Source organism: Marmota flaviventris, chromosome 1 (assembly GCF_047511675.1).
Source record: "Marmota flaviventris isolate mMarFla1 chromosome 1, mMarFla1.hap1, whole genome shotgun sequence".
Classification (NCBI taxonomy): domain Eukaryota; kingdom Metazoa; phylum Chordata; class Mammalia; order Rodentia; family Sciuridae; genus Marmota; species Marmota flaviventris.
Window position 1 is genome coordinate 207,369,662 of NC_092498.1, and position 19,698 is coordinate 207,389,359.

At 41.9% G+C, this 19,698-nt stretch overlaps 1 protein-coding gene and 1 non-coding gene across 4 annotated transcripts in view; one reads left to right on the forward strand and one right to left on the reverse strand.

Moving 5' to 3' along the window:
- The window catches only part of LOC114090187 (zinc finger protein 627-like), a 44,804-nt gene that overhangs the window by 11,470 nt on the left and 13,636 nt on the right, over positions 1–19,698 (reverse strand). Inside the window, exon 1 of one of the 3 annotated variants that reach the window (XM_071601575.1) lies at positions 10,636–10,739. The exons of 1 other annotated variant lie outside the window; for it this stretch is intronic. In XM_071601575.1, coding sequence (XP_071457676.1) covers positions 10,636–10,662 — 27 coding nt within the window. In that variant the 5' untranslated portion in view covers positions 10,663–10,739. Of the gene's footprint in view, positions 1–10,635; positions 10,740–19,698 lie in introns of those variants that run through there. One more of the 3 variants, XM_071601569.1, reaches the window with a different exon arrangement.
- LOC114090430 (U6 spliceosomal RNA) lies at positions 6,385–6,491 on the forward strand. Its single transcript, XR_003582353.2, has one exon. It is a non-coding gene; the product is annotated as a U6 spliceosomal RNA (small nuclear RNA).

Genomic DNA, 19,698 nt, shown 5'->3' on the forward strand with positions numbered 1-19,698 from the left:
TATTCCTTATACCTGGAAAAGCCTCACACCTGCCCGCCTCACCTGAATCGCAATTAAACATGCTGCAGGTCTCACTTTACACATCACCACCTCCAGATGCCTCTAAAATCCCCTGACTGGGTCTCTGAACAACATGTTACTCCTATAGTCACCTGGGCCTCCCTTATCACATAACTGGCCATTATGTCATCCATGTACAGGAGAGCTTCCCAAATGAACATGAAAATCTGGGGGGAGAATACCTTTTTTTCCTATTTTGGGAGTACCAGGGGATTGAACCCAGAGGTGCTTTACACTGAGCCACAACCCAGGCCTTTTTATATTTTATTTTGAGACAGGGTCTCACTAAGTGGCTTAGGGCCTTGCTAAGTTGCTGAGGCTGGCCTCCAACTTGCGATTTTCCTTTCTCAGCCTCTCAAGTCACTGGGATTATAGCTGTGCCACTGTGCCCAGCATCTTGGTTCTTAATTACTACTGACTCTTAGCACCTAGAATGTTTCCATTTCAAATGAGCGTGAAACAAGAATTTGTTGACTCCAGGGGAAATAAAAGAGGCCAAGATGTTGTATCAACTTAGAAGTTATGGGTGGGTACTAACTTGAATGCATGTTTGGAGAAAGTTTTCTGAGACCAAATCCATTTGAAGCTGGGGTTATTTGTCTCATTTTTTTCTCCCAATTTCCTGTTACTCCAAGATTCTTCATTTTATTTTATTTTTTGGTACTGGGAATTGAACCCAAAAATGCTTTACTACTGTGCTACATCCCCGGTCCTTTTTATTTTTTCTTTTGAGGCAGAGTCTTGCTAAGTCACTGAAGCTGGCTTCAAACTTGTGATCTTCCTGCCTAAGCCTTCCAAATTGCTGGGATTATAGGCATGTGCCACCACACCCCTCTCTTCTCCAAGATTCTTGAGGGACATTGCTTTCTCCTTTAAGTTACCTTAGATTTCTCCTTGAATTTTTTTATTTTTTTTTCGGGGGGTATGGGGGATTGAACTCAGGGACACTCGACCACTGAGCCACACTCCCAGCCCTATTTTGTATTTTACTTAGAGACAGGGTCTCACTGAGATGCTTAGCACCTCACTTTTGCTGAGGCTGGCTTTGAACTTGTGATCCTCCTGCCTCAGCCTCCCAAGCCGCTAGGATGACAGGCGTGTGCCACCGTGTCCAGTTCTCCTTGGAATTTTTGTACACATCTTCAATGCTTTGATATTCCCTTTTTCTTCCCCAAATGTAGACCCAGAAAATGAATATGAATTATTACAACATTATAGAAAAATTACTATATTGTAGCTAAATTCATGGCATAAACGTGATCATGCCTGACATCTTTACCCAAATGTTCCCTTTCCATATTCAATATATTGGAGTAGCCCTGATGAGAAAGAACACGTGTCTGATTGACAAAAGGAATCATACCATCCTCGCCTATAGAACCCATATTCCTGAGACAAGTCTTATTGTCTCATTGAATGTTTGCAATATTCTGACCCACTAACCAGAGGAAGCTTGTAAAACATACAATTTAACAACTCTTGTCATAACTTGTTCCTTAGGGAATCCAGTGCATGCTCTGTGATTGCACTGAGACAGTATTTTGAAGCTTGTACATGATGTTTTATAGATCACTATTAATTCAATACTAAATAATATTCATTAAGAGCAATTCATATGGGGGATGCATAGGGAAGAGTGAAGGAACTCTGGATTGTGCAGAGGGGAGTAGGGGGAAGGGTAGGGCTGTGGGAATGGGAAGGATGGTAGAATGAGATGGATATTATTACTATATATATGTATATATATTATAAATATATATACATATATAGTAATAATATCCATTATTATTTATATATTATAAATATATATACATTTTATATATATATATATATATTTATATATAATATATATATTTATTTACTTATTTACACTACTGGTGTGACTCTGCACCAGGTACAACCAGAGAAATGAGAAATTGTGCTCCATTTGTGTACAATGTGTCAAAATGCATTATACTGTCATGCATAACCAATTAGAACAAATTAAAAAAAAAAAAACAGAAGGGAAACCAGAAGAATAGAATAAGGGGATCAGGAGGAGGGAGGAGAGGGAAAGGGGAGGTATTGGGGATTGAAATTGTTCAAACTATGCTGTCTTATTGTATGCACATATGAATATATTATAACAAATCCCACTGTTATAAATGTTTATAAAGCACCAGTAACAGGCTGGGGTTGTGGCTCAGCGGTAGAGCGCTCGCCTAGCACGTGCAAGGCCCTGGGTTCGATTCTCCGCACCACATAAAAATAAGTAAAAAAAAAAAAAAAAAAAAGGTATTGTGTCCAACTACAACTAAAAAATAAATATTTAAAAAAATAATAATGCACCAATAAGAAGGAAAAAAATTTAAAAAGAGCAATTCACTATAGCAAAGGAAAAACATTATGGATGTTATTGGACAATGAAATAAGGGGAACAAAGACACATAATCTTAGAAAAGGCTCAATATCACCAAGATGTGTCCTTTCACATATATCAGTAAAACTCTACAATTCCCAAAACACCTGTGACTAATCAACAGAAACTACTTTCCCCAAACTGGTAAGTATAATAACTACCCACCAATGCTTAAAATCCTAGCAACTATAAAGTAATAGCTTGCCTAATATCCAAATACATATGCCTACTGAAAGACTTTTTTAAAAAATTTTTATATACTTGTAGATGTACAGCATGCCTTTATTTATTTATTTATTTATTTATTTTTCACGTGGTGCTGAGGATCGAACCCAGTGCCTCACTTATGCTAGGCAAGTGCTCTGCCACTGAGCTATAGCCCTAACCCCTGAAAGATTTTTTAAAAATATTTTATTGGTGCATTACAATTATACATAATAATAGAATTTATTGTGATATGTGTACATACATATACCATAATTTGATCAATTTCATTTCCCAATTTTCATTTCTCATTTCACACCCTTTCTCCCCTCCTGATGCCCTTCCTCAACTCTATTGTCCATTCTATTTTCATGAGGTTCAATAAGACTTTTAAATTACAGTACTGATCACACTCACGTATACATGCATTTTTATTTATTTATTTTTAGCTGCACTGGGTATTAATCTAAGGTGTACTATGCCACTGAAGTACAGTCCTAGCCCTTAAAAAATTATTTTTTAAAATCTGGGGGGGCTGGGGATGATGCTCAGTGGTAGAGTGCGTTCCCAGCACGTGGGAGACCCTGGGTTCGATCCTCTGTACCACATAAAAATAAATAAAATAAAGGTATTGTGTCCAACTACAACTAAAAACCAAAATATTAAAAAAAAAATTTTGGGACAAAGTTTGGCTAAATTGCCCAGTGTGGCTTTGAACTTGAGATTCTCTTGCCTCAACCTCCAGAGGAACTGAGATTACAGGCATATACAATGCCCAATGCCCAGCAGGACACTCTCCTACTAGAACAGAGATTAACAACAGATGGTGGATAAGGAAAAGAGTCTTCACGGGCTGGGGATGTGGCTCAAGCGGTAGCGCGCTCGCCTGGCATGCGTGCTGCCCGGGTTCGATCCTCAGCACCACATACAAACAAAGATGTTGTGTCCGCCGAGAACTAAAAAATAAATATAAAAAATTCTCTCTCTCTCTCTCCCCCACTCTCTCTTTAAAAAAAAAAAAAAAAAAACAGTCTTCAGTGGACCACCTGTGGATGAAACAGTGACTCCCATAGAGCAGGAACCACAACTCCTCAATTCATTAGGAAGGGACCAACTGTTTACTTGGAAACAAGTATCTTATTCCCATCTAGTCAGCCAAATTATAAATTGGGATGGGGAACATGATCCTTTCTTCATAAGAAAAATAAGCCAAAAAATGGACTGAAATTTTAATATATGAAAATTAAGAAAGGCAAAAGAAAAAAAACAAAGCAAACACTTTCGATCATGTAATATAAAAGGAGGAGGGGAGGTGGCGGTTGTGGCCGGTGCTGTGTGAGCGAGGGGGAGCAGGACGTGGCCTCCGCTGGGGCCGCCCCTGGGCTGTGACCATGACAGGAAGGTGGACAGCGACGCTGACAAAGGGGTTCATCATAATGCACTGGAACGAAAACGCAGGGACCACGTCAGACAGCTTTGCCATCCGCGGGACTCGGTCCTCACTTCAAGGAGAGGGAGGCATCGCGGGCCCCCAGCCTAGAGGAAGCGGCGGGGGGACACATATACACCTATGAAGGGAAACCACACGCACCAGCGGGACGTCGTGACCTCAGGCGGCACAAGGCTCCTCGGCAGCAGCAGGAGGAGCACTGGAGAGGAGGAGAGGTCGGGCCCCTCTGCAGACCCCCCCTCCCCAGGCAGCAGCTCTACACTGAGGCCAAGGGCAGCTTCCGCGCGGCCTTGGCTGGATGGGGGCTTGGACTCTGCAGCTGTGAGTGGAGCCCCAAAGCATCAAGAAGCTCCCCAGGGCCATCCTCCTGGGTCCAGCTTTAGACTCCTAGAACCACTTAAAACAGAGTCTCCAATTCTTAATTTTATGGAGAAGCTCTTGGAAAACAACTTCCCTTCCCCTTCCCCTTCCCCATTTCCACTATACCTTAAACACATGTATTCCCTCGGGGATTCCCGGTCTCCACCAGGCATTTTTAAAACCCAAACACCCCAACTTGGCAGCCTTTTCCCTGGAGGACAGACGGACCTGCCCACCCCAGCAGCTCTCCAGCCTGGTGGGCCACATGCCTGGAGGACGCCTGCCTGGTCCAGCCTCTCCTCTCTGTCCCCCGCCTCTGCTGGACAGACTTTGAGAATCTGAACTGCTCCGCTTTGTGGAGTACTTAAAATTGTCCCTTCGTCTTTCTTTTCTTTTTTAAAAATTAATATTTTTTAGTTTTATTTTTTTAATTATTTTTTTAAATATATATATATATTTTTAGTTGAGGGTTGGACACAATACCTTTATTTTTTTATTTTTATGTGGTGCTGAGACTCGAATCCAGCACCTTGCACGTGCTAGGCCAGTGCTCTACCGCTGAGCCACAACCCCAGCCCCAGCCCCTTCTCTTTTCTAAGTTTTTTTTTTTTCCCCTAAAAAGCTATTTATTATACTTTAGGAAAGACCAGACCCTTGAAGAAGCCTGTGATACAAAAGGAAAATGGGGACAGACTTACAACTCCTTGGCCTCGTCCCACTCCTCCTCCTCTCAGCCAGCTGTGGAAGCCTGCTGTGCCAGCGTTTTGGAGGGCCACATGACACTTGTGGTATATATGGGAGATGGCAGCAGTGAAGTGGCAGCCACCAGGGAGTGGTAGGGGGCATTTAATTGGGGGTGGGGCATGAAGGGTGTATACTCTGAAATCTTTAGTCTGTGTTTGATTCCATTCATGGAATCAAATAAGAAAGCATATTGGGGCTGGGGTTGTGGTTCAGTGGTAGAGGGCTTGCCTCACATGTGTGGAATACTGGGTTCGATCCTCAGCACCACTACATAAATAAAATAAAGGTATTGTGTCCTTCTACAACTAAAAAGTTTTTTTTAAACAGCATATTGTAGGGACTGGAGTTGTGGCTCAGTGGTAACAGCGCTCACCTAGGGTGGGTGAGGCCCTGGGTTTGATCCTCAGCACCACACAAAAATAAATAAAAATAAAAATAAAGGCATGTGTCCACTTAAAAAAAATATTGTACGTAATGCCAAGGAATTGTCTTGCAAGTTAAAGCTCTCCCTTTACTATAGTACTATAAATCAAAACTTTATTGTACGCCTGTAATCCTGGCTATCTGGGAGGCTGAGGCAGGAGGATTGTAAATTCAAGCCCAGTCTAGACATCTTAGTGCAACTCTGCCGCAAGATAGAAAATAAGAAGGGCTGGGGATATAGCTCTGTGGTACAGTACCCCTGGGTTCAATTGCTAGTAACACACACACACACACACACACACATACACACACACACACACAATTAATGCACAGACTAAACATGATTGAATACATGTCTTTTGAAAATGACCCAAATGTACAGATCTCAAGGTAAAATACTATAAAAATCCACAGACATAGTAGAGGAAATTGCCAAATAAAATTAAGAGTTGAAGACCATAATAAGCAAAGAGTTACACATGAAGAAGCTTAATGGATACATTCCACTGCCACTTCCTGTAATTTGAACTTCACCTTAATGTACAGAGCCCCTGATTTTTCCCTAATGTCTAGAGGATGTATTGTGCATTTCCACCTCAACAAGATGGTTCTTATTTTTTGAGCCCTCCTGGTTTCCAGTCTAAAGTTCATCCCAAATCCACTATCACCTCTTATCTAACACTGAAAAAAAGTAATTACTTTAAAACTGATCACACCCTGATGTTGAGCTTAAGTGTGAACCACGGTGCTCACTTTGGCAGCACATATACTAGAATTGGAAAGATACAGAGAAGATTGGCATGGCCCCTGCACAAGGATGACATGCAAATTCGTGAAGTGTTCCATATTAAAAAAAAAATGTGAACCACAGCTCCTTGACTTTTTCATAGCACCACCTCCTCTACATTCTCAAAGAATATTACATATGTCTCCACAACTTTCTACCCTAACGCTGATTTCACTTCATCTTTTCCACTGAAGTAGAAGACAAGTTTGGCATGAGCCCTGGAGCCAGGAACCTGGGGGTCTGAGGCCCTGTTCCACTATTCAAGCAAATTGCTCCACTTTTTTTCAACTGTTACGTGGAGAGGAGGATAACCCTAACTAGTCCATCGGACTCTGGTGACGAATAAATGAGTTAATATAGGAAGCGTTTAGAAGAATGCTGGCTAGGGATCATTCGGTAAGCAGCATCTGCTGTTAAATAATTATTGGATCTATGTCTTCATGGAATAGCTATTCTGTGGCTGTTAAAGAAGAAATACTTAATGAAAGGAGGTAACTCTCAGATATTTGACCTGCACAACCCTGGGAACTGGCAAAGCGAGGCATCTTATTCATGTTCGGAAATAAAAAAAAAAAAAAAAAAAAAAAGAAGAGCTCAGAAGTTGGCTCTATTATGCACACTCAGGTGGAAGCTGGGGGTCCGGGCCTCCTCCTGCCCTGCTCAATGGAGTTTGCCTGAGCCATGGCCAATGGGAGAGGCCCAGGTGGGCCACCACAGCCCAAACCACTCACCAAACCACTTACCAAGCGCCACCAGCGGTCCTGCCCACGCCTGGCCATGCTTGAGTTCCTTTGTGCTATTTATGACAACACTGAAGAGGAACCTTGAAATAGCCTGACACAGTGACCACGGGACCTGAGGAGGAAACGGTCTGCCCCCACCTCAGGAATGAGTGTGTGTGAGACAAGGGAAGGGAGGGCAAGGAGAGCACCCCAAATGCTTCTGTTTGGAATTCCTTTAATACTCACTGAAGGTTCCAAGGGAGAGAAACTAAAAAGGGAAATTGTTTAGTGAAAAATCACACAGAGTAAAGATAGGAAAAGTAGCCAAAGGTTCACAGGACAGTAGTCATCTGTGGGACAAGACAGGGATGAATACCTGAGATTCTAATGACCACCACAGTTATGAATATTTTTTGGGGGGCAGTACTGGGATTAAACCCAGGGGCACTCTACCACTGAGCAACATCCCCAGTCACCCCCCTCCTTTTTTTGAGACCAGGTCTTGCTAAATTGCTGTGACTGGTGTCAAACTTGAGACCCTCCTGTCTAGCCACCAGAGTCACTGGGATTACAGGCATGTATCATCATACCCAGTTCCCAAGTTATGAATCTTGACAGAGGTTCCCGAGATACTCAAATTGTTATTATTATTCTTACCAAACTTTTAATTCATTCTTTCGAGAATATACTTCATGATGAAAAACTTTTAAAAATTTTTGGAAAGAACATACTAATATTTGTTTTGTTTTTCTTCCTTGTGACATAGCAATTTGAGTCACAATTCACTGGTTGGGTGACAATAAACAGATTCCTATAGATTGCAAAATGAGATCCCCTGCTGAGAGCCACGGCTGAGTCTGTATGGCCCCTGGCATTTTGCCAACAGTATTGATTGACAGGCGCCTCTGCCTGTCCGCCTCTGCCGCAACTTTTGAGTTCTCGCACTATTTTGGAGTTCTCGTGGGGATTTCCGGGGATTCCCTGAGAGTTCCCATTGGTTGGGGAAGTGCAGGAGGAGGGATTTCCGGGAGAGATAGTTCCGGCTGGGGGTTCCTGGACAAGCCTCGAGGCGCATTCGGGAGGATTCCCCGGGAGCTGTGTGAAGTGTTTTCCTGCAGTTTAAAAATAAAGTTTGTTCCTGCTTCAGTGGCTCGTGATTTGTGCCCAGCCAGACTGCGGCAATCCCCTTACGTCCAGTAAGCAGTGGTCTCCATGCATGCTGGCCATCAGCAGGAGAACAGGTTAGCAAGTCATGGCAAATAAAAACAGACCCAGAAAATGGTCAACATGTAAAATCCTGCATATAGTGCAAACTGCTTTGGTCACCTTCAAAGGACTGTTTCTGATGTTGAATACTGGTAAGTGTACAGCATACAAAAAACTGAGAAGACATGCAAAAATCATCACTCACATAATCATAACTCACATAAAGATCATAACTCACATAAAACAAATAACTCACATAAAGATCAGAGAGGGAAGAGCAGGTCTCTCAAGCTGTGATCAGGGATCTTGAGAAAGCAAGAAAAGGACCCAAGCCCGAAGGTATACAAAGGTTAACAGGCAATCTATGGTGAAAATTCACTCCTACTTCCATAGGCAGAGGATTGGGTGGTTTCAGTCTCTGGCTAGCTCCAAAGGAGGGAGCCCAGGTTTTTGGTCACATTACCCTGATGGGTGGCACAAAAGGAAGGAGCATTGAGAGTTAAAGAGTGTCACTGAATATCAAGAATGGGAAGAGGGGTAGGGCTGTGGGGCTGTGGGGATGGGAAGGATAGTAGAATGAGACAGACATTATTACCCGATATACATGTATGATTACACTACTGATGTGACTCTACAGCCAGAGGAATGAGAAGTTGTGCTCCATTTGTGTACATTGTGTCAAAATGCATTCTACTGTCATGCATAACTAATAAGAATAAATTTTTTTAAATCAGATTTAAAAAGTCAAGCTATGACACATATTCCACAACACAAAAATTAGACATTATGAGTAGCAAAAATAACACAAACATTGCTTATGAATGAAGACGAAAAAACATTCAATGATAGTAATTTCAATGAATAAACAGAATAATCCACCAAAATCAAGCACTAATTATCCTAAGTATGAAACAATGATAAAACATTTAAAAGTGCTTAACAACAAACTCTTAAGATAAAAACAAGAGATGCAAAGAAACACAAGGCAAGAAAGAATAAGATACTGAGCCAGACATGGTATCACAGAACTGTAATATCAGTTACTGAGGAGGCTGAGGCAGAGGATGGCAAATTGAAGGCCAGCCTGGGTAACTTAGACCCTATCTCAGAATACAAATTTTTAAAATGGCTGGGGTGTGCATACACAAGGGACATGGTTCAATTCCCAGTATTGTAAACAAGATATTGAAATTAAAAAGAAACAAAAAAGGTCTTTGTTCACAAACAAGATTACTGTTTTCTTTAAAAAAAAAAAAAATTCCAAAGACCCCTGTGTGGTGACCCACATCTGTAAACCTTGGGAGGGTGAGGCAGGAGGATCACAAATCCAAGGACAGTCTTGGCAGCTTAGCAAGACCCTGTCTCAAAAACAGCTCAGGGTGTAGCTTCCTGGTAAAGCACCTCTGAGTTCAATCCCTATTCCCTAAAAAAAAAAAAAAAAAAGAAACAAAGAAAAACTTCATGGATTTAATAGGGGATTATAGCAAGGTAGTACAATAGGTAACTATGTAAAAAATCCATCATTTTTCTATATAGCAACTATAAAATATTCAATTTCAATTTCAAAAATACACTTATACAGCACAAGGAGAAAGATAAACTATTTCACATACATGAAAAACTGCATAAGAAAAATGCTTCCTACCAGGGGCGATCAATACAGAACCATACAGAGTAGATGTTTATTGCTAGATGGGCAAGAAGAATAAATAAATTAGACCCTTCTAAGTGTTGGCAAGTCACACAATAAAATACGCATCCAAGAAGTCACAAGATAAATTCATAAACCTATTAAGATTTCCGACCACATATGAATTTGTCCACCATCTACACACTAGTAAAATCTTTCCCATTCTTTTGGAAAATTTATCATGTATTAGCCCTTGGAGATAAAACCAGGCACACGGTCAGCACCCCCCCCCCCGCCCCCGTTCCCAAACATTTAGAAAATTCAGGGTAAGCAGGACCACCCCGAGGGGAAGGGAAGGACTGGGGACCCCGCGCTCCCAGCTCTTCCAAGCTCGAACCAAGACGCACACAGTCACCCCACAGCTCGGGGAGGAGCCGGGCTGCGGGCTGAGCTGCCCGGAGAAGCTGGCCTTGCAGGACAGAACAGGACGCCTCAGTCCCGGATGCAGGCCCAGCACCACCCTGCGGACCGACCGAAGGGCCTTCAGACTGGCCCCCCACCCTGCAGAGCCAAGGCTCCGCCCACAGCCGCTCCCCGCGGGCTCGGAGCAGACCCTCTCCCAGTCGGGGGTGCCCCACCTCCAACCCTCACCACGTCACGGCTCCCGGGGTCTCCCATTGTCCTCGCAGTTAGTGGACGTCACAGAGCAGCCGAGACTCGCAAGGCAGCACAGCAGGGGACCTAGTCCCCAGGCTACAGAAACAGGATCGCGACAGGGACAGGCGAGCAGCCGCATCCCCGCCCAGCTGCGCTCCTGATTGGACAGTGCATACATCACTCCTATGCCTCTGATTGGCTAGTGATCCGGGACCCGCCCCCTGAGTCCTGAGCGACAGCAAAAAACATCCATTATCTGCCCGAATGGAGCCACATCCCTTCCCCGCCCAGGCCTGGACCTGACCTGTCCTTAGGGAAAATTGCATTTCAGCAGAATCTGATACTGTTTTTTCAAAACTGACACTTTCTTCTCACTGTACCCAGAGGGCTCTTCCTGTTCCTTCCCCCTGAAAATGGGGTGACAAGTGTGACGTTTCAGAGCATAGCCCCATGAAGACAACCCCCCACGTGAGAGAAGGCTATCTGCCCACACCTGGACACATGGAATAGAAGGAAGGGCCTTGTGTTACCAGAAGCCAGAAATTTGTGAATTGTCAAGCTTTTCTTGCACCTTTTTTTTTTTTTTTTCTTTCTCAATCTGTTAATTTTCACCCAAGAAAAGAATAACATGCCAACAAGGAAATATAATTCTTTACTCATGGAGAGACTGAAGTTATATGGCAGCAATATTCCACAAAGAAATCAAGTTGGAAGAAAGCAAACGTTTGAACTCCTTCAGACAGGCTGCCCGCCTCAACCAAGCTCACACGGAAAAACACACGTTCAGAAGGTTAAACATATTCCCAAGGTGGAGGCCCAAAGTGACTGCTGAGATAGAGCCCCAGAGCGGATCACTCCCTGGCACTGAGGAAGGGAAACTGTCAGATTTAAATCTGAGAACTCACCATGTCCTGCTGTCCTCTCCTCACAGTGTGAAAACTCTCCCACCTTCAGACAGACACGCTCACCTGGAGTCACTTTAACATTCTGAACTACAGAAACTGTCAGCTTCACACACCCTTTCTCTAAGCCCGATACTCACACATTTCCTTCATGTATGCGTTATTGGTTGAATCCACCAAATTTATGGAGGCCATAAGGAAAACCTATCTAGGGGCTGGGGATATAGCTCAGTTGGTAGAGTGCTTGCCTCACATGCTCAAGGTCCTGGGTTCAAGCCCCAGCACCACCAAAAAAGAAAAAAAAGAAACCCTGTCTAGAAAACAGCTCCAAGAAAACCAGAGTGACAACCCCAGAAGGGACAAAATCCTTGAAGACCATCTGCATGCAGATGTACTTTCCAGCTTCCATCATCTCCCCCCTCCTCAAGTTGTTCTCACCAGCTGGAGGATCCTACAGGGGAGGGCAAGTGCCCAGGAAGTCCCAGGGAAACTTCAGGACCCTTCCTTTGCAGGCCAAGACTGTCCTCAGCTTGGACTCAGGGGTCTCACGCCTGTTTCCCACTGCAGATTATCACCTGCTTCAAACCAAGCTTTCCCAAGCCCCTGACTATGCATAGCTCCTGTAGACACCTGTACCTTCCTTTTCACACCTCTGACCACTCTGTCGTCCCTGGATACAGGAGAGCTTCCCAAACTGCACCATGAGAAGCTTAGTCACTGCTGAGAATCACATGGAATATTTCTGTATCAAATAACCACGAAACACCCATTTGTTCACCCCATGAGGATGTAAAAGAGGACAAGACGCTGTGAGAACTTAGAGTAAGAGAGTGTGAAACTGACAAGGTTCATGGAAGAGGAGGCATTCAAGCTTTGGGATTTTGAAGGACAAAGAGGAATGTCCCAGGCGCACCTGTCCTCACGGGCTGTGTGTCAGGGGATTGACGTGTTCTGTCTCATGACTTGAAACTATCTCTCAAATGCAACCCAACCACCACGGACCTGTCCAGTCATTTTTAGAACAATGCCTACGCATCCCACACAAAAGGACAATCCAGCCCCTAGTTGAGTCTCCCTGAGGTTCTAGCTTACCAATTTAACAACCCGTTTGAAATGGTCTTATAGGATATGTGGTGATATTTTGGGCCATTTGCTTTGCTGCTCTTCTCCACAACTTGACACACCACCTGCTCACTGATAGTGTACATCAAATATTGCACTATTGGGTCTAAGTCTAGGGATTCCAATCCAAGGGATTCTGATCTAAAACCCTTTGAATCTTTGGGGGTGAAAAGACTTGTGTTTTCTATGCTAATGAGATGACTGTTGGCTGGGGACTCCTGTGTGGCCTCAGGATCGGGAATGGTCTGGTAGCAGAAAGAACAAGGCAAGCCTACAGGGTTGACACTTTAAACAACTCTTTTCATTTGTACTTGACAACAGGGTTGGAATGCCGAGCTCCATCGTCCAGGGAGCAGGGTTGGAAGCCAGTTAACTACGAAGCCCAGTAAGCTAATCAATCCTGAGAACATACGGGAAACCTTCATGAAAACCCCTCAGCCATGGGTTATGTAGAGCATCTGGGCTGTGGGCGCTGACCACACAGAGGTTGGGATATCAGAGGGCAGGACCACCAGACGGAAATGAAATGAAAGCTCCACATATGTCCCCTTCCCCCAAACCTTGCCTTATAAACTTTTTGCATTTGGCTGTTCCTGAGTTGTATTTTTATCATAAACAAGTAGTAGTAAGTAAAGTGTTCCCCTGAGTTCAGTGAGTCATTCTAGCAATTTCTCTAGTATGTAGGGAGGGGGAGATTGTGGGAACTTGATAATTTAGTCCAGTTGGGTAGATATATGAGTACACCGCACACCCAACTGGTTGATTGGATGTGTATTAGAATTCCTCGGGAATCCCAAATGGGAGTCAACTCACTCAAATATCCACAAATATGTTTACACAACAGAATATCACACTGCTCCTTTCTGCAGGTATGAAAAGTATTTAGGATTTCCCCTGTTGTAGGAACAACTCGGAAGACACGTATTTCTCACCCTTCTGGAGCCTGAGAAGGCCAAGATCTAGGTGATGGCTACTCTAATTTCTAGTGAAGGCCATTTTCATGGCTTGCACGTGTAAAACTTTGTGCCGTACACTCCCGTGGCAGAGAAAATGATCTCCCTCTATACATCTTAGGATGCTCACCATAATCTGAGGGCCCATCTTAGAACATTCATATAACCCTTATTATGTCTGAAAGCCCTCAACTCCACGGTGACATTGCCATGTAGGACTTCAAAGAACAAACTAAAAAGTGAATAAATTTGAAACAGAGAATGCGTGAATAGAATCAAGTTCATAGAGGCATTACATATGCTAGAAGTTTGGACTAATAATTAATTAGGAGATGGTGAGCAAAGTCCAACAAAGGAGAGAGGTACCATTTTAGAATGTTCAGGGAGAAGGGGTACTGTGTGTGCATAAAGAAAAAAAAAACTATTATTATGAACACTACATGGCAATCCATTCTAACTATGTAAATCCAAACCAGGAAGGTCGTAGCAATGGACAGGAAACAGGCCGACCTGGTAAACAATTCTCACTGGATAGTACAAGGTATTCACTATGTCACGATGGAACTCCCCTCCCGTTCCCATCCTTACAATCATGCTCACAGAAGGAGAAAAATGCCCATCCTGGAACTGCGGAGACAGACTGGTGCATCTTATGAATTAGGCATCTCTCCACAGTAAAGTGCTGTCCTCTAGGTAAGGACTCTGGTGATCACCACAGACAGAACGGTGTTCCCCCGCCTCAGTGCATCCCTCAAAGGGCAACGTCTGACTACACAATGCAATCAGCACCCCCTCCAGGAACACCCAGTCCCCTTGGAAATTCTATGGAGAATGGTGATACCGATAAGCCACAGATCCAGTTATGGTGTAAGGACAGATGTATCATGTGACAAAAGCTGTAGTCCTGGCAAAGAGCATCTCACATCAGCAGGATGAAGTTTTTGGAATGATGAGTGAAGGACAAATATGATCAAAATAAGCCCTCTACCTGAGAAAAGCAAAACTGACATGAAGATAAAAACACCTTCCATTGTAAACATATTGCTATGGTTTGGACCTGCAACTTTCCCCACAGTCTCAGGTGCTGAGGGGACTTGGTTGGAAGAAGTGGATCGGGGGGAAAGCCCTGGAAAATGTACCTTCTCTCTGTCCCCTTCCCTCACCCCTGCTCTGCATCCCAGCTGCCCTGAGCTGAGCATCTTCCCTCTGCCGGCCCTTCCACCCTGTTCCTGCCTGGGAGCCAGCCAACCATGCAGACCGAGTCCTCTGGAATCATGAACCAAGAGCTTCCTTCTCTAAGTCGTTCCTGTCAGGTATTTTGGTCACAGTCATGAAAAGCTGACTGATCTACACATGGATTCGATAATTATGATGGGCTATTTGCTTGTATCTTCTCAGTAAATGCAAAAGACACTGCAGTGCTTTGTGAGTGCATTTCGCCCTGTTCTTTGGTTAATTCCGGTTCCCATCCTTAAGATCATGTTAAGTTGCTCTCATTTAAAAATTTATTGTTCAGTAATTTTACATGAGAATACAACTAATTGAAAGGAAACAATGCATGTTTAAAACATTGATTCTGTTCCAATTTTATATTTCTGTGTACCCATCTTAAAATGCTGTAGTATTTCCTTCACTTACTATTTTAATTTCAGTTTGCCATTGCATTTCTACCAATATTAAATGCATGATTCAGTTGAAAAAAATGATGTTTTCTGTAAGCTCCATGGTAACCATGAAACAAAAATCTGGAAGAGACAAACCAAAAACAATAAGCACAAATGAAAACAGTAACCCAGGCACGGTAGCCCACGCCTATAATCCCAGCAGCTCGGGAGGCTGAGGCAGGAGGAGCGCGAGTTCAAAGGCAGCCTCAGCAAAAGCGAGGCACTAAGCAACTCAGTGGGACCTCGTCTCTCAATAAAATACAAAATAGGAAATAGGGCTGGGGGTGTGGCTCAGTGGTCGAGTGCCCCTCAGTTCAATGCCCAGTACCCTCCCCCACCAAAAAATGGAAATAGTACTATGCCAATTCATTTAGACACTAAGTAAGATCACAAGAGGGGGAAAGGAGCTACTGCAAAATTACAAAACAAGCTATATAATTACCTTAAATAAATGGATTAAATTCTACAATTTAGACGCAGAATGACGGAATAGATTAAAAAAAGGAGACCCAACTACATGTTACCTGCAAGAAACCTGCTTCCCCTGTCAGGACATACACAGACTGAATTGAAGTAAGAGGATGGAATATGACACCTAAGAAAGCAGAAGTAGCCATACTGATAAATAAAAAGAGACCAGGAAGGTCACTGCATGTGACAAAGGGGTCAATCCCCCAAGAAGAAACAGCAATTCTAAATACATATGCATCCAATATCAGAATATCCAACATATAAAACAAGCACTAATAAGACAGAATTTCGTCCATCTCTAAAGGCAGAGAGAGACTCCCATACAGTAATAGCTACGGACGATCCCATCCCACTCTCAGCAGCAGACAGGAGGGTCCAGACAGAAAATGAACAAAGAAAAGCAGAGTCACAGGCTCCAGAGATCAACGGAACTAACGACAGGGGACCCTTCCTTCCAAAGGCTCTGAGTAGCCATTTGTTTCATCACCACCCGGAACATTCTCCAGAAAGATTGTGACAGATGACAAAATAAGTCCCAACGGAATATCAAAAGCTGAAATCATACTGAGCATCTCTTCAGAGCACAATCATGCTAGAAATCAATAACAAGGAAAGCTTTGGACACTATACAAATACACGGAAAATAACTTACTTTTGAATAACCAGTGGATCAAGAAAAAAAAAATCAAGAAGGAATTTAAGTCAGATGTGGTGACATCTACCTGTAATCTCAGCAAGCAGGAGGCTAAGGCAAGAGGATAGCAAGGTTGAGGCTGGCACGGGCAATTTAACGGGACCCGGTTTCAAAATAAAAATTTAAAGACTGGGAGGCAGCTCAGCAGCAGTCATAAAGTCTGTTATGTGACGGCTGTGGGTTCCATACTCAGTACTGACCCAAAAATAAACACGTAAATAAATAAATAGAATTAAGAGTTGTTTTGAGACAAGTGGAAATGGAGACATGACACAGCAATATCTACAGCAAAAGTATAGAATTGTGACATGCCAATAGTGAATGGTCTGAAACAGAAGAAAGCAATCCCATATACAATAGCTACAAGAAAAAAAGATATGTAGGAATAAATTTAATAAAAAATTGAATGATCTCTAAGATAAGAATTACAAAACATAGATGAAAGAAACTGAGGAAGACACAAAAAAGTGGGAAGACATCTTGTGTTCCTAGATTAGAAGAATAAATATTGTTAACAATGCCCATACTGCCCAAAGCAACTTACAAATTCAATGCAATCCCTAGCAAAATGACAACGGCATTATTCACAGAGCTATAAAGCAATTTTAAAATGGTCAGAGAACCACACACACACACACACACAAAAAAAAAAAAAAAAAAAAAAAAACAGCCACGGCACTAGCACAAAAACAGACACAAATATCAATGGAAAAAACCAGAAAGCCAAGAAGTGAAACCCTCTTACCTACAGCCACCTGACTGTGACAAAGAGGCTAAGAACACAGAGTGAATAAAGGATACTCTTTTCAATAATTGGTCCTGGGAAAATTGGACAGCCATATGCAAAAGAATGAAATCAGACCCCGTCTCACTCCTGTCACAAAGATCAATCCAAATTAGTTTAAAAGACTGAAATGTAAGACCTGAAACTATGAAATTACTAGAAGAAAGCATATAGGAAATGCTTCAGAAGTCTGGAATGGACCAGGATGTTTTTGGAAAGACCACAAACGCACAGGAAACGAAAGCAAATACAGACAAATGGGATAACATAAAACTAAGAAGCTTTGTACAGCAAGACACACAACAGAGTTCCAAGACAACCTACCGAATAGTGGGAAATATTTGCGACATACAAATCTGTCAAGGGGTTGGTAGGTGGGATATATAAGGGACTCTAAGACTTAATAGTTAAAAAACAAATAACCCAATCCAAAAAATGGACAATAGATCTAAATTCACTTTTTCAAAAGATGAGATGCAATGGTCGACAGATACATTATTATTTACCAGGGAAATGCTAATCCAAACCACAGTGATATATCAGTAAGAATGACTGATATAAAAAAGAATAAAGATAACAACAGTGAGAATGGGGAGGAAAGGGTCACTTTTGGTGGAAAAGTTAATTAGTACAGCTATTATGGAAAACAATATGGAGATTACACCTAAACTAAAATATATAACTTCGATCCTCTGCACCACATGAACCAGTAATTCCATTACTGGGTATATGTCCAAAGGAAATGAAATTAGAATTTGATGAAACATCTGTACCCCCATGTTCATCACAGTACCATTCACAATAACTGAGAAACAGAAACAATTTTTCTGTTTCTCAGTTATTATATTTGTAATTAATTATAAATTATATTTGTAATTAATATTTGTAATTAATTTGTGTCTTTCAACTAATGAATGGATAAAGAAAACGTGGTAAATATATGTGATAGAATACTACGCAACCATTAAAAAGAACAAAATCAGGGCTGAGAATGTAGCTCAGTGGTAGAGCATTTACCAAATCCTGAATTTGAATTCCAGTACCATAAAGAGGAGGAAGGGGAATACATATCCTGTCATTCGCAACAACATGGATGGAAATGGAGATTATGTTAAGTGAAAAAACTCAGGTGCAGATGGACAAATGTGACTTGATCTCACTCTCACATAGAATCTAAACAAGTTCACCTAGCAGGGGTTGACACTAGAATGATGATTAATTACCTAAGGGTGGAGAGTGGGGTGTGGAGAAAGTTGTTCAAGATAGAACAAGAAGCACTGAAGTACTTACTGTTGCAGAGAAATGGATCACAATTATACACTGCACCGTTCAAAGTTAGAAGGAAGGATTTTGAAAGGTCTCACCACAAAGAAAGGAAACAAACATGTTTAACCTCACTTAAGCGTCACACAATCTATACATGTAAGGAATATTATATTTTCCCATTAATATGTCCACTTGTGTTTCTGTGCATCCATTAAAAATAAAAGCAGAGGGGTTGGGGTTGGGGCTCAGTGGTAGAGTGCACGCCTTGCACGTGTGAGGCACTGGGTTCGATCCTCAGAACCACATAAAAAAAATAAATAAAGATATTGTGTCCATCTACAACTAAAAAAAAAATTAAAAAAAGCAGAAAGCAAAACATAACTTTTGAAAGCAAGGGGAAAAAAATATGCCAAAGTCTTTAGTTTAGTGTACCAGTAGGTATCAGAATATCAGACAGTAAAACTTGGTTATTGTGTGTGTGTGTGTGTGCGTGTGTACGGTTCTGGGGATTGAACCCAGGGCCTTATGCATGCGAGGAAAGCACTCTACCAACTGAGCTATATCCCCAGCCCAAAAACTTGGTTCTTGATAGGAAATTAAGGAATTATAAAAAGGTTTGACTCTCTTACTTGTGATTGACATCAATATTCTGGTCTAACTAAAAATGAAAAAGTTTTATTTTGGAAGTCAAAGACTAAGCAGATTCTTTCTCTTCCTTTTCATTTTTGCTGAGTAATTCTAATCCATCTCCAAGAAAATGTATTTGGCAAAGTCAAATAAAATGAAATGTGAAATAAAGAAGCACATGCATGTATTTCAGAAAAAAAAATGTTAAGTTATAATATTTCTTGTTCCTGTTCTTTGCTTTCTTTTGATCTGTTACTCTCCATGGCTCCAGTGAAAATTTCTTAGTTATCAAACTAAGGTCTGAGGCCAGCTCTGACCATCTGATTTTGCATGACCTTTGAGCTAAGGATGGTTTATATAGATAATATTTGTAATTAATTTGATGGTGAGGAATGATAAGTTTGAGCTCACAGTTAAGCAAATTGTGATTCCTATGAAAAAGAATTACTTTTTTCTAATGAGTAAATATATTCCATAAATTAGTTCTCAATTATTATTATAAGTGTATTTAAAACTTTTAGACTTTGTGAAAATAGAAAAATTAAAAAAAAAAAAAAACACTTAGCAAACTCTT